Here is a 16497-nt window from a genome sequence, read left to right as displayed (position 1 = left end):
CCCAAAGCAAATATATATTCTTGTACTTTATATTTATTCAAATTCCAATAAATACATCTAGAACATGCTTAATTAGCTGGGCCTACAAAATTGCCTTTTCAGAAAGTAAATTTACCTGAAGAAGTTTTGCATATTTCATAAAAAGTAAACAATGTAAAAACAGCTTGGTTTGATTTTCAATGTGTTTTCCCAGTTGAAAAGCATGCATTCTTTAAATAATCATTTAGTTTTAAAATAAACCATGTTGTATTAAAAAGTATCTGATACTTATTGTGATTTTAATAATTGATCACACACAATTTTCCAAGGAAACACTGATACTCTCTGTTAACTTGCAGAAATAAATTATTTGAAACCTGCTTGAACCTTGCGTCATCACAGTGCCTTTAAAAAGAAATTGCATGGGAAGGGAACTTAAATAAATCCAGTTAATGGAGCAAAAATAGAGGGGGGAGTAGAAATGCAAAATTAAGGAGAGTGATCACAACAGTATGACAAGTTTCTTACCATTGTACTTCAGAGATAGAACAGACTATGAAGACATATAAATTTATTATTTTAAAGAAGCCCAAACTAAGACTCAGAGAGGTGAAAAATCATGTAGCTTGTTAGTGTCAGAAACCAGGTTCACACTCCTTTTACAATAACCTTTAAATAAAAATCATAAATTCTGAGAGCATAATAATCAATGAACAGTGATGATGGCACTAATATATATTGAGTACTTACTATGCACCAGACATTTGCTCAACCTTTTACATAAATTATCTTGTTTAATTTCTCCAATCATCCTGTGCTGTAGATAGTGGTAATCTCATTTCAGAGTTGAGGAAATGAAGGTTTAGGGGTTTTTCTCATTTGTTGACAGTAACACAATTACTCACCATAGAGCCCTTTCAAGAACAAAGATTTATTTCAAGCTTATGTGTATTTTGTTAGAAAACAAGAGATAAAGAGAAAGAAGACATGATTTTCTTCTCCCTGGGATTTACATGTTAGACCCCTAGAACCTAACATATAAGATGTATATATTAGATCAGCAGCTTTCAAATGTTTTGGACCACAACCCTCAGTAAGAAATATGTTTATATTGAAACTAATGTACACATATTTACACATTTTATTTAGATATAAATAAATGTAATTTCATAGATGAAACAAAAGCTTTATGAATTATCCTTGCTACATGCTATACACACTAATAGTTTCTTGTCTGTTCTGTTGTATTCTATTTTATTCTATTTCATAGACCAGTCACATTAAATTGATTTTGTAACCATTCCTGGGTCACATAGAGAAAAAAGATATTTTATATAGATTTTTTAAAAGGTATTCTATGTGTGTAAAACACTAGATACTAATCATCCTTCAGAGCTCCTTTAGCTATTTCTTCTACTTATCTCTGTGTTGTATTTGGATTGCTAATTTTGCTTTATTGATTTAAGAAATCTATGGACTTTGAGTAGGTAGGGATTTAACTGTCTTACCCCATGACTTATTTCACCAGCTTACGTCTTCCCCTAATGAGTGATGCTCAGTTTTTACTTCATGAATAAGTATTGTTTATATTCTGTGACTGTAGATATCGTTTATCATAGAGCTAAGTCATGTATTATAGTTCATTTCATTTGTCTTTGAATTTTTTCTAGAGATAATTTTCCTATTTTTTTCTCCTGCATACTTTTCTATATACCTATCCTTAATTTTTTTCCATGTGTTTTCATAACAGCAATCACACACCTATAACTAGTTTTTTGCCTCCAAAACTCTATCAGTTAATTTGCCAAATTGCCTCTGTCCTGGAGACTTTGTTTGCAGAGTGCTCGGTCATCCTGCTCTGTCTGGGCTCTGGCTCCCTTGCCCACTTCGCAGCTCTGTCCTGGAATTTACCCGCATACTCTCTTAGGCTGGCTCTTCTATTTCCTGGATCCCAGTTCTTTTTCTTTCTTGCTTCTCTCTCTCATTTTGCATCAACACATTTTCAAGAAAGTTCCAAGAAAGAGAATTGGGAGAAAACTTTTCTGAGTGCACCCATGTCTTGAAATGCCTTTAGGTTCCCCTTGACCCTTGGTTGATAAATTGCCTGGGCACAGAATTATGCACTGGGAATGCTTTCCTCACAGGATTTTGAGGGCATTCCTTCCTTGTCTCCCAGTGTTGCTGTTGGAAAAATCAGATTCTGTTTCTTCATATATAACCTATTATTTATTTTAGTCCTAGCAAATTTTCATTATGTCTTTCTATATGTCAAGCACTATTCGAAGTATTCTACATTGTTTAATCCTCACATCATCTCTGTGAGACAGGGATTATTTCCTCTATTATCAGGGAGGAGATTGAGGTGTGGGGGAGCCAGTAGCTTGGGAGTGGGAGAAGGCTGCTGACTGGCACTGTACCATTGCAGAAGGGGGACTGGCCATCTAATTGGGAGCCATCCAAATTTAAGCATCTGATCTCCTTTCTGAGGTATATTTTCCTGCCTGTCATTGTTTACGGAGCAAAATAAGGGTTAGCAGGAATCCCATTGTTAACCATGCAGACTTAAATTAATCCTCATTCTCAGCCAGTGTCATTGTTCCCAGCATCCTTGAGTCCTGAGTCTCTCCCATTCAGTTTCTCCAGAAAAAAATCCCTTTATTTTCTACCCGAGGAGGACAGTTGCAAGAATGATGAAAGGATGTAGACCTTTGCTCACTCCATACACAGAAAGTTTTTCCCTTTATTTCCTACCCGAGGAGGACAGTTGCAAGAATGATGAGGATGTAGACCTTTGCTCACTCCATTCACAGAAAGTTTTAAATAATTTATTGGTGTTAGCCTCAGCACCACTTGGTTCTTAACAAGACCAGACCTTTCATGAATTCTACAGGGTAAGCTGACTTCCTTTCTCAGGTATACCTCTGGGCAGGTATTTTAGCTTGGGCAGCTCAGCGAAGTGAGTTGCCACTGCCCTAGCTGCTTACATTTCCTATTAGGAAATACAAATGTTCAGAAATTATAGGAAATAAGATCCATTTACCACCCAGCTTTATCAGCCCTTAACAAATTATTTAAGCAAAAGTTTCAAAATGATCAATGAAACACATCATATATATGGTTGGTGTCCCCTGCATGTCACTTCCTGCCCTCATTTTATTCTCTCTGTAACAGTTTTCAGCATTCTCAGTTGGAATGTATGGTCACCAGACATGTTTTTATACTACTGCTATAGATAAAATATAATCTATAAATAAAATGTATTGTTTTTCAAAATTACAAACTTTATTAGAATCATATACTTTATATAATCTGCCTTCTTTATTCAACCTTCTGCTTTTGAGACAGAGTCCTATTGGTTCATGTAGTACTTTTTCATTCATTTTACCTTCCATTTAGGCTTCAGATATATGACCTAAGAGTTAGCCATTCTTCTAGCCATAGACATTTTAGGTTATTTCCAATTTTGTACTTTTATAACAATGGTGCAATAAATATTCTTGGACATTTCTCTCAGTATGCATATTATAGAGTTGTTTTGATAAGTAAGTGAGTTCATACATGTGAACCTCTTTGAACACTGCATGTGTTCAAAAAGAAGGGTCACTATTATTATTGTTTAAAAGTTTATTTTTGCTACTCAGATGGGTATGAAATGAATTTTAATTTGGTTTTAATTTGCATTCCCATATTAATAATGAGGTTGAGCATTTTTTCATATATTGGCACTTTAGATTTACTTTTCCATTCTATTGGGATATTTCTTTTCTTAGGAGCTTTAGGAATTCGCTATATATTCTCTCTAAATATTCTTAATACTAATTCTTTGTCAGCTGTATGCAATGCAGAGGTTCTTTTCCAAGCTTGGGGCATGATTTTTAACTTATTTACAGTATTTGTTTAACCACAGAAATACTTAATTTAATATGGCTTATAAATTAGTTCCTTTAATATATTATGCATTTTATTTATGAAATCATTCCCTACATCAAGTTCATAAAGACATTGTCTTATAAAACTACTCAAATATTGCTTTTCATACTTAAATTTTTACCAAGAATTTATTTTGAGAAATGAGGTAAGGATGCCATTTTATTTCTTTCTATACGAGTAAGCATTTGTCTCCTAAGTAGAGGATCAGCACACTTTTTTCTGTAAAAGGCCATGTAGTAAATACCTTCAGTTTTGTGGACCATGTGGTCTCTGTTACAACTACACAGTTCTGTCATCATAGTGACAAAGCTCTCTGACTCAGTTTCTCCAATGAACATTAGGGATAATAATAGTACCTATTTTGTGAGAATGTTGTAAGGACTAAATAATAAATGAAGTAGACAATAAGTAAATAAATGACTACGGTTGTGTTCTAATAAAATTTTATTTATAAAAACAGGCAGCAGGTTCAATTTGGCCCATGGACTATAGCTTGCCAACCCTTGTTCTAGGTGAATCTCCCACTCAATGCAGAAACTATACAAGTAACCAGTAAATTATATATACCACATAAGTATGATATGTATTACTTATAATATATTGCATAAATCTATATAATATTATAACATATATAGAGAGAGATTTATTTATTTCTGTTTCCTGCCAATCCCTTAGAAATTAGCTATCCTCATTCTCTCTGAAACTGTTGTTTCCTCCCCACAATTGCTCACTCCAGCAGCAGATTTCTTTATTGAACCTCCATATACTCCAATAATATAAAGTTTACTATAGAGAGCTCCAATTTTTTTTAAGTTGTTTTTTGGTAATTATTATCCTTTAGCCTAAAACTCTACCCTCTGAAACTGTATGTTATAAACTAGTGTCTCCTGATACCATAACAATCTTAAGTTGACATCTCCCACCCTCCCTGCCCAAGACAAACAGTTCTTGCTTTCATGGGAATCAGTTGTATGATATCATCTCCAGAAAGAATGATTCTCATGCATTCAATCAGATATTGAGCATTGGTCTTGTAAGCTGGTCACTTTGCCAGGCTCTGAAGACACAGGGGTAAGTAAATTGCTGTGCAAAGAGGGTGTGCAAAACAGAACACCCCATGCAGACATGGCCTGGCCCACTCAGGGTCCAGTGGGATGAGTCTCTTGGTCTGTACATTATGCCTCTGTTGATGTGACCTGAGGCCATGCTGCCTTCTCACCTTTCTCTTTATCCCCGTACACCAGGGCTCCTATTTATTACCTCAAAGTAGGTATGACAGATATTAGGCCCTTTTGGAGTTGTTTTCTCCAAATGAGGAAGTATAGGGTTCAGAGTATAAGAAGCTTGCCTAGTTTCATATAGCTGATACATGGCAGGACTGGGAACCAAGCACAGATCTCATAATATCCAAGTCCAGGATAATTTCTAATATTGCTTCCTCCACAAGTAAAACAGATGATCATGGTGAAACTTTCTGTGATTCCAAAACAGTCTCTGCCAATGAAACACTAAGGAAGAATCGACCTCATGCTAAAGAAAATAGGGCTTAAAGTACAACCTTTCTCTGTGACAGATGTCCAGAGACATCTAAAGTTCACTTGTTTGGAATAGGTGATGTCTTCCTTTTTGGACAACCCACTCTCCTTTTCGATAAAGGTGTCAGAGCTAAATTACAGCACATAAAATCTGGAACCCAATGCAGACACCTCACTTCCACGGCCTACTTGTTGGAATAGTGAAAGGTAACAGACTCTTGACGTCGTAGATCCTGGACCTTCTGTGGCTTTCTCCTGCATATACCAAGTGTTCCCAATATCTGAGTGGCTACAAATAATAATAGCAATGACACAGTTAAAATCTGCTAATAGCAGACATCTGAGAAGTTTATTATGTCCCATGCCCTGAATTATTTAGTGTATTATTAAATCCTTACAACCTTTTCATGAGGTTGGTGCCATTATTGTCTCTTATGTTCATTCAAAGAAATAGAATCAAAGAGGATAAATAGGGGCACAGCCAAGATGGCAGAGTGCATAGGACAGTGGGAATCTCCTCCCAAAAACAAATATATTTTTGAAAATACAACAAATACAACTAATCCTAAAAGAGAGACCAGAAGACACAGGACAACAGTCAGACCACATCCACACCTGCGAGAACCCAGCGCCTGGTAAAAGGGGTAAGATACAAGCCACAGCTGGACGGGACCCAAGGCCCCTCACCCCAGCTCCCAACGGGAGGAGAGGAGTCGGAGCAGGGAGGGAGAGGGAGCCCAGGACTGCTGAACACCCAGACCCAGCCATCCGCACCAGAGCGCAGACACAGTGCGTGCATGGGGTGCTGGATACTAGGGAAACAGGACAGTAAGACCTTTGAGCAGGTCCCGAAGCCGGCACCCCTGTGACAAAGAAAAGCGAATGCTTTTTGAAAGTCTTAAAGGGACAGAGACCTCACAGCTGGACAGAAGCATCCCGGATCACAGTCCAGCAGCTGGAAATTCCAGGGAACTCCAGGCGCACTAACCCCCTGGGCAACAGCTCTGAGACCCCTCATGGAGGTAAACAGCCAAACAGCCCCCCATCCATTACCCCTCTGGGGCTCACCATAGAAGAGCAGCAGCCTGAGTCTGACCATGCCCACAGCAAGGGAGCTTCCTCAATACCAGCTGGGCAAGATATAGAGACCCAGTCTACATGCAATTGCCCAACACAGGACACTAGGGGTCGCAGATGTCCCAGTAAAGAAAGGCCAGGAGCAAGTGGAAAAACTTGGCTCTCCCAGCTGACACAAGAGTCAATAGCTCACCATTGCACCTATCAACATGAAAACGCAAAAAAATTTGATCCAGACAAGACTAACCCAGACAGCTTTGACATCTGCTACATCTTCCCCTGAGAAGGAACCTGGGGAGATAGATTTAACCAGTCTTCCTGAAAAAGAATTCAAAACAAAAATCAACCATGCTGATGGACTTGCAGAGAAATATGCAAGAACTAAGGAGGGAGAATACAGAAAAAAAACAAGCTCTGGAAGGACTTCAAAACAGAATGGACAAGATACAAGAGACGATTAATGGACTAGAAAACAGAGAACAGTAACGCAGAGAAGCTGATGCAGAGAGAGATAAAAGGATCTCCAGGAATGAAAGAATTTTAAGAGAACTGTGTGACCAATCGAAATGGAACAATATCCGCATATAGGGGTACCAGAAGAAGAAGAGAGAGAAAAAGGGATAGAAAGTGTCTTTGAAGAAATAATTGCTGAAAACTTCCCCAAACTAGGGTAGTAAATGGCCTCTCAGACCACAGAGGTACACAGAACTCCCATGACAAGGGATCCAAGGAGGGCAACACCAAGACACATAATAATTAAAATGGCAAAGATCAAAGACAAGGACAAAGTATTAAAGCAGCCAGAGAGAAAAAAAAAAGGTCATCTACAAAGGAAAACCCATCAGGCAATCATCAGACTTCTCAACAGAAACCTTACAGGCCAGAAGAGAATGGCATGATATACTTAATGCAATGAAACAGAAGGGCCTCGAACCAAGAATACTGTATCCAGCACGATTATCATTTAAATATGAAGGAGGGATTAAACAATTCCCAGACAAGCAAAAGTTGAGGGAATTTGTCTCCCACAAACCACCTCCACAAGGCATCTTACAGGGAATGCTCTAGGTGGGAGCACTCCTAAAAAGAGCACAGAACGAAACACCCAACATATGAAGAAGGGAGGAGGAGGAATAAGAAGGGAGAGAAATAAAGAATCATCAGACGGTGTTTATAATAGCTCAATAAGCAAGTTAAGTTAGACAGTAAGATAGTAAAGAAGGTAACCTTGAACCTTTGGTAACCACAAACTTAAAGCCTGCAATGGCAATAAATACATACCTTTCAGTAATCACCCTAAATGTAAATAGACTGAATGTACCAATCAAAACACACAGAGTAATAGAATGGATAAAAAATGAAGACCCATCCATATGCTCCTTACAAGAGACTGACTTCAACCCCAAAGACATGTACAGACTGAAAGTCAAGGGATGGAAAAAGATATTTCATGCAAACAACAGGGAGAAAAAAGCAGGTGTTGCAATACTAGTATCAGACAAAACAGACTTCAAAACAAAGAAAGTAACAAGAGATAAAGAAGGACATTACATAATGATAAAGGGCTCAGTCCAACAAGAGGATATAACCATTATAAATACATATGCACCCAATACAGGAGCACCAACATATGTGAAACAAATACTAACAGAATTAAAGGAGGAAATAGAATGCAATGCATTCATTTTGGGAGACTTCAACACACCACTCACTCCAAAGGACAGATCCACCAGACAGAAAATAACTAAGGACACAGAGGCACTGAACAACACGCTAGAACAGATGGACCTAATAGACATCTACAGAACTCTACATCCAAAAGCAACAGGATACACATTCTTCTCAAGTGCACATGGAACATTCTCCAGAATAGACCACATACTAGGCCACGAAAAGAGCCTCAGTAAACTCCAAAAGATTGAAATCCTACCAACCAACTTTTCAGAACACAAAGGCATAAAACTAGAAATAAATTGTACAAAGAAAGCAAAAAGGCTCACAAACACATGGAGGCTTAACAACATGCTCCTAAATAATCAATGGATCAATGACCAAATCAAAATGGAGATCCAGCAATATATGGAAACAAACGACAACAACAACACAAAGCCCCGACTACTGTGGGACACAGCAAAAGCAGTCTTAAAAGGAAAGTATATAGCAATCCAGGCATATTTAAAGAAGGAAGAACAATCCCAAATGAATGGTCTAATGTCACAATTATCGAAATTGGAAAAAGAAGAACAAATGAGGCCTAAGGTCAGCAGAAGGAGGGACATAATAAAGATCAGAGAAGAAATAAATAAAATTGAGAAGAATAAAACAATAGAAAAAATCAATGAAACCAAGAGCTGGTTCTTCAAGAAAATTAACAAAATAGATAAGCCTCTAGCCAGACTTATTAAGAGGAAAAGAGAGTCAACAAAAATCAACAGAATCAGAAACAAGAAAGGAAAAATCATGATGGACCCCACAGAAAAACAAAGAATTATTAGAGACTACTATGAAAACCTATATGCTAACAAGCTGGAAAACCTAGGAGAAATGGACAACTTCCTAGAAAAATACAACCTCCCAAGATTGACCCAGAAAGAAACAGAAAATCTCAACAGACCAATTACCAGCAACGAAATTGAAGAGGTAATCAAAAAACTACCAAAGAACAAAACCCCTGGGACAGATGGACTCACCTTAGAATTTTATCAGACATCCAGAGAAGACATAATACCCATTCTCCTTAAAGTTTTCCAAAAAATAGAAGAGGAGGGAATACTCCCAAATTCATTCTATGAAGCCAACATCACCCTAATACCAAAACCAGGCAAAGACCCCACCAAAAAAGAAAACTACAGACCAATATCCCTGATGAATGTAGATGCAAAAATACTCAACAAAATATTAGCAAACCGAATCAAAAATACATCAAAAGGATCATACACCATGACCAAGTGGGATTCATCCCAGGGGTGCAAGGATGGTACAACATTTGAAAATCCATCAACATCATCCACCACATCAACAAAAAGAAAGACAAAAACCACATGATCATCTCCATATATGCTAAAAAAGCATTCGATAAAATTCAACATCCATTCATGATAAAAACTTTCAACAAAATGGGTACAGAGGGCAAGTACCTCAACATAATAAAGGCCATATATGATAAACCCCCAGCCAACATCAGCGAGAAGCTGAAAGCTTTTCCTCTGCAGTTGGGGACAAGACAGGGATGCCCACTCTCCCCACTGTTATTCAACATAGTACTGGAGGTCCTAGCCATGGCAATTAGAGAAAACAAAGAAATACAAGGAATCCAGATCGGTAAACTAGAAGTTAAACTGTCACTATTTGCAGATGACATGATATTGTACATAAAAAACCCTAAAGACTCCACTCCAAAACTACTAGAGCTAATATCGGAATTCAGCAAAGTTGCAGGATACAAAATTAACACACAGAAATCTGTGGCTTTCCTATACACTAACAATAAACTAATAGAAAGAGAAATCAGGAAAACAATTCCATTCACAATAGCATCAAAAAGAATAAAATACCTAGGAATAAACCTAACCAAAGAAGTGAAAGACCTATACCCTGAAAACTACAAGACACTCTTAAGAGAAATTAAAGAGGTCACTAACAAATGGAAACTCATCCCATGTTCCTGGCTTGGAAGAATTAATATTGTCAAAATGGCCATCCTGCCCAAAGCAATATACAGATTCAATGCAATCCCTATCAAACTACCAACAGCATTCTTCAATGAACTGGAACAAATAGTTCAAAAATTCATATGGAAACACCAAAGACCCCGAATAGCTAAAGCAATCCTGAGAAGGAAGAATAAAGTCGGGGGGATCTCACTCCCCAACTTCAAGCTCTACTACAAAGCCACAGTAATCAAGACAATTTGGTACTGGCACAAGAACAGAGCCACAGACCAATGGAACAGAATAGAGATTCCAAACATTAACCCAAACATATATGGTCAATTAGTATTCGATAAAGGAGCCATGGACATACAATGGGGAAATGACAGTCTCTTCAACAGATGGTGCTGGCAAAACTGGACAGCTACATGTAAGAGAATGAAACTGGATCACTGTCTAACCCCATACACAAAAGTAAATTCAAAATGGATCAAAGGCTTGAACGTAAGTCATGAAACCATAAAACTCTTAGAAAAAAACATAGGCAAAAATCTCTTAGACATAAACATGACTGACCTCTTCTTGAACATATCTCCCCAGGCAAGGGAAACAAAAGCAAAAATGAACAAGTGGGACTATATCAAGCTGAAAAGCTTCTGTACAGCAAAGGACACCATCAATAGAACAAAAAGATATCCTACAGTATGGGAGAATATATTCATAAATAACAGATCCGATAAAAGGTTGACATCCAAAATATATAAAGAGCTCACACACCTCAACAAAAAAAAAGCAAATAATCCAATTAAAAATGGGCAGAGGAGCTGAATAGACAGTTCTCTAAAGAAGAAATTCAGATGGCCAACAGACACATGAAAAGATGCTCCACATCGCTTGTCATCAGAGAAATGCAAATTAAAACCACAATGAGATATCATCTTGCACCAGTAAGGATGGCTACCATCCAAAAGACAAACAACAACAAATGTTGGCGAGGTTGTGGAGAAAGGGGAACCCTCCTACACTGCTGATGGGAATGTAAATTAGTTCAACCATTGTGGAAAGCAGTATGGAGGTTCTTCAAAATGCTCAAAATAGAAATACCATTTGACCCAGGAATTTCACTTCTAGGAATTTACCCTAAGAATGCAGCACTCCAGTTTGAAAAAGACAGATGCACCCCTATGTTTATCGCTGCACTATTTACAATAGCCAAGATATGGAAGCAACCCAAATGTCCATCAGTAGACGAATGGATAAAGAAGATGTGGTACATATACACAATGGACTATTACTCAGCCATAAGAAAAAAACAGATCCTACCATTTGCAACAACATGGATGGAGCTAGAGGGTACTATGCTCAGTGAAATAAGCCAGGCAGAGAAAGACAAGTACCAAATGATTTCACTCATATGTGGAGTATAAGAACAAAAGAAAACTGAAGGAACAAAACAGCAGCAGAAGCAGAGAACCCAAGAATGGACTAACAGTTACGAAAGGGAAAGGGACTGGGGAGGATGGGTGGGAAGGGAGGTATAAGGGCAGGAAGAAAAGAAAGGGGGCATTACGATTAGCATGTATAGTGTGGGGGGTGGGGCACGGGGAGGGCTGTGCAACACAGAGAAGACAAGTAGTGATTCTACAGCATCTTACTATGTTGATGGACAGTGACTGTGAACGGGGATGTGGGGGGGACTTGGTGAAGGGGGGAGCCTATGTAATGTCCTTCATGTAATTGTAGATTAATGATACCAAAATAAAATTTAAAAAAAAAAGAGGTTAAATAACTTGCTTGCAGTCAGCTAGTAGGTAATAAGAGAAGCTCTTAACCACATACTGTGCTTGCCCACTTGTCCAAAACCAGGAAACATGAATTTCCCAACTCTCTAAGCTCAAATCTCTTTTCAAACATCAGGAGTTTGAAAATTAGAGAATCTTCCTACTCTGAATGTATCGAAGAAAAAAACATTTATCTGATCTTAAAATTCAAGGCATCACAAAGGTCTGCCTATGGCTGGTATCCTAGAAAATACTCACATTTATCACCTTATATTTGAATAGCCCATTAAAATATTTGAACTCTATTTGTATCTATTTAGATGAGTAATTCCTCAGTGCACTAACCTTCTCGTTGTTCTTACCATAGCACTGAACTTTTCCTTGACAAGCCACCAATGGCCTTATAGTTAACAAATGAAGGGTTAGTTCTCCATCTTTATTTCATTTGATATACCTGCAGTAGGAGAATGTTTTTCCATCCTTTAATTTTCATTTCCTCCTTCATATGCCTTCTTCCTTCTTTACAGGTTTATCGTATAGAAAGAACTAGAAACATAACAATAGTTTTCCAACTGTACAATACTTTTAAAATAAGGATTATTGTGGTTTGAGGGCGGCTTGAAGAAAATGAAAAAATGTATGTGAGGAGTCAAGAAGGATGTTATTAATTATGGTATTTTGTGAAAGAAAATCTTTTTGTCAATTAAATATTCTTTTCAAGCTTGATACTTAGATGCCCGCTATTCCTTTCAGAAAACAATTAATTAGGTTTATGGCCATGTTTACTCAGCTAGGAATATTCAGGTGATAGGAGTAATTTCTGTATTCTCTTCTAGGTATTTACCTTGCTGTGGATTGCTGACTGGATGGTCCATCATTTCTGGAGGAAAGGAAAGGACCCAGACAGTTTCTCCATCCCCTACCTAACGGCACTGGGTGATCTGCTTGGGACAGCTTTGTTAGCCTTAAGTTTTCATTTTCTTTGGCTCATTGGAGACCGAGATGGAGATGTTGGAGACTAATAAATCCCACAGACTGCTCTCAAGTTACCAAGGAGGAAAACACAAGACAACCACTATGGCTCTTTTTCAGAAATCTCAAATCAGTAGTCTTACTTCTGCCAGGGTAATCTTCAGTTGGCCCTGATTCATTTAAATGGCCTTAACATTTTTAAAGGAATTTTTGTTAAAATCAGAATAAACAGTATTTGTGCTGCTCTTCTTAGAATAAATGATAATCTGACATAGACATAGATATAATAAGCTCAAGCTTAAATTAAATAGAAAAGAATAAAGTCTGTTTACAATGAATACTTATAAAACCACAGATGTAGCAGAAATGTACTTTATTATTGTTTAATTTATCATGCCAGGTTAGAGGAAACAAAGTTCTGGTTTAGCTTTTCTTGTCTCACAGATGTGTTGTACTGCATAGCACACAAAAATTGGAAGTTGCTCAACCAGTAAGAGTTTTAACTATGCTCTCTGCTGGCTGCGGATAAATCTGCCAATTACTTGTTCCTAACCTGACCTACATATGTTCTTCTGAGTGTAAGATAAACTCAATTTTACCTTGTTTTCTTTGTGCCAATGTTAATTTAATTTCTTTGCAGACTAAGCTTTAAACATAGAATGATCTTGAGAAATTGTTAATGAAAAGAATGGGTCATTTTTGATCATTGATTTGTTAAAAGAATGTTGATCTTTTTCAGAAGACTTAATAGTCAAAAAGATAACCTGAGCTGCATCTGTAGAGACACGATTGTGTGAGAATTTGTGTGTGTGTCTGTGTGTGTGTGTGTGTGTGAGAGAGAGACAGACAGACAGACAGAGAGACAGAGAGGGAAGCTTTTGATGGAGAACTGAATCTTGGATTGTTGATAACAAAGATCATAGTGCTATTGGAAAATTAGCATTATATGCTTATTCTTAAATACATTTCATTGATATGCTTTTACATTTGGTCCAGAAATTTGCTAATTCCCAGAACTTAGTATTTGTTACCTAGGTTATAATTAATAGTTTCTTATTAAATAAAATGGTGCCACTTATTATAACCAATATATTGTAAGATTTAAAATGAGCAAGTAATTCATTTCCTGTTCTGAAGAAGTCTATTGGAACCTTAGGCTTACCATTTTAAAAGAGAAGTTGGTGGGTTCAGCTATTGTTCATGCCTGTATGTATCTATTTACTCAAGCTTATTTCTACATGGGACTCTATCATATACATTGCTATGTTATCAAATACTGTCCTAAAACTCTGTTCTGTATTCCAAACACCAACACTTTAGTTATGCACTAGGTAAGCATTTTTATATCACATATAGTTCATTTTAAAATATGCAGTGGAAATTCTCAAGACCATCAGATAATTATTTAACAGATAAGGGAAGAAAAAAATGCACATTAACTTTGATCATCATGGTTTAAGTTGTGAGTTAATGATAAATAATTGGTTGTTTATAAATATTAAGTGTTCCTATTAAGCTCATTAAAATAAGAAGACCTGTGGTTTAGAGTTATATATTTTTGCTTATTTTTCAACTTTAGTTATTACATTCTTCTGTCTTACAATGAAGCTTCTAAGGCAGAGAACTGAACTAATTATACAATTTCTCCTTTGGAGAGTTTTAAAATGTCACATAGTGAACATTCTTATAAAAGAAAGAATGATTAAGTTGATGACTGTTTAGCTGCAAAGATTTCTTATTTTCAAAAAATCCATATATAATTTCTTTGATTTCATTGTAAAGCATTTGTAAATTACTTATTTCCATTTGGGCTGTATGATTCTTAAGCATTTACATTTTCCAGTGATTTCTGTTTTGATTTTTTAACATAAAAATATACAGCAAACCATTTTAAAAGCATATCCAACAACTTTTGTGCATCATATATTTTGAAACACATTCAAATATACTACATTATTTAGTACTCACAGCAGTACCTATGAAATAGGTCAGGTAGATATTCCTATCTCTATTTTACAGCAGGAGAAACTAAAACTCAGAGAGGTTATGTACAGCTGCACAGTGACCAAATTGTGATGGAAGTCTAGGTCTCTGATCTGCTGAGCCAGTACTCTTCCTGTGACCCTCCAAATGTACCAGGGGTACCAACTAATTAACTGAGAGTAAATAAACTTGGAGAACCTCATTTTCTAATGTGGAATAGAGAATTGCTACATCTTTTAGATTTCAGTCAGGGAAACGTCCAGTTGGTATATCGTGATGGTAAGTATAACATTATTCATGTTCCTAAGACCAAGGAAAACAACTGATAAATGAAAACTTTAGAATAAAGAACAACGCCTTATTTCATAGAACATGTAATTGCCACCACCCTTCCTAGATCCAACCATTTCCCATAGAAGCAATTAAGTAACTAGGATGACTAATGTGAGTTCTGTCTTTCTCTTTTGCTACCCAATCTTGCTTACAACAACAAAATGTCTAAAAGGCATGTAACAGGGAAAACAAAATAAAGGGAAAAAAATCAGTCATCAATTTGGCTGAATTAATTTATAAAAGGAATGTAGCTTCCTTTTAAAAAATCTTTCTGGTTTTTTGAAAGCCTTTAGATATGTATGCAACTGATAAGATAACTTATTTACCCACAAAAATCATTTATTATCAGTCTTATATAATGTAAATTCTCAGTATTTATTCTTATACAATGTGAAAACTGCTTCCCAAACTTCCTCCTTTCACTAATTTATCAGACATATTATTTATACACAGGTAATCTTTTTGAAAATATGTTTTAATCCTTGCCCATCAGCCATTTTTTTCTTTAAAAAATAAAATTTCTACTTGGAAAAGGGGGGAGCCTAGTAAACATAATGTCCTTCATGTAATTGTAGATTAATGATACCAAAATAAATTTTTTAAAAAGTGAAAAAATAAAATAAAATTTCTTAGAATATGATAAAATGGAAACTTACGGTAATGTACCTTTTGAAAGACATAAGTTCTACATCATAGACCATCAATAATATAGTCAAATGAAGTACATTTCCAAAAGTCAGGAATTGAGCTTCCTTGCCTTATAACGTATCTATGGATGGTATACCCATTTATAATGGGCATCAGCCATCTGAATTGTTGCAAACTCAAATAAGAATAAAGTTTAAGAGATACTTGCCCAAACTTGTACTTCCTTCACAATAAACTGCATGAACATCGAACCTGTGTGGAACTCACCCACAAGAGCCTGGGGTGATCTATGTATACATGTTGTGTTTCTGAGTATAATAAATTGGGCTTTGACCATACCTAGACCTCCAAGCCGTTGCTTACCACTTTCTCACTGTTAACTACTCTCCTCACTTTTCAGCTTAGATTCCTGTGTCCATCATCCATATATGCTCAGCAGCTTCTCTCATACTTTCTGGACAGCTCTGGTTAAACACAGCTCTCTGCCTGTGCTTTCTCTGAGCCAGAGCAGCTAAATATGACTCATGAAAACACATGACTGCTTGGATAGTTCTTTATGTTTATAACCTCAGTCACCAAGTTAATCCTCAGCTGTCCAGCAGCCTACTA

General features: G+C 36.7%; 1 protein-coding gene across 8 annotated transcripts in view; it reads left to right on the top strand.

Annotated features, from left to right (window-relative positions):
- Window positions 1–14471, top strand: part of SLC41A2 (solute carrier family 41 member 2) — a 120139-nt gene extending 105668 nt beyond the window's left edge. For all 8 annotated transcript variants that reach the window (XM_037007111.2, XM_073213768.1, XM_037007113.2 and 5 more), the window contains one exon: window positions 12789–14471. In XM_037007111.2, coding sequence (XP_036863006.1) covers window positions 12789–12974 — 186 coding nt within the window. In that variant the 3' untranslated portion in view covers window positions 12975–14471. The remainder of the gene's footprint in view (window positions 1–12788) is intronic.
- The last annotated feature ends 2026 nt before the right edge of the window (window positions 14472–16497 follow it).

This window comes from Manis javanica, chromosome 10, assembly GCF_040802235.1.
Source record: "Manis javanica isolate MJ-LG chromosome 10, MJ_LKY, whole genome shotgun sequence".
In the NCBI taxonomy this organism is placed as follows: Eukaryota; Metazoa; Chordata; class Mammalia; order Pholidota; family Manidae; genus Manis; species Manis javanica.
Note: the sequence above shows the minus strand (reverse complement) of the source record. Positions and strands in the feature narration are given on the sequence as shown.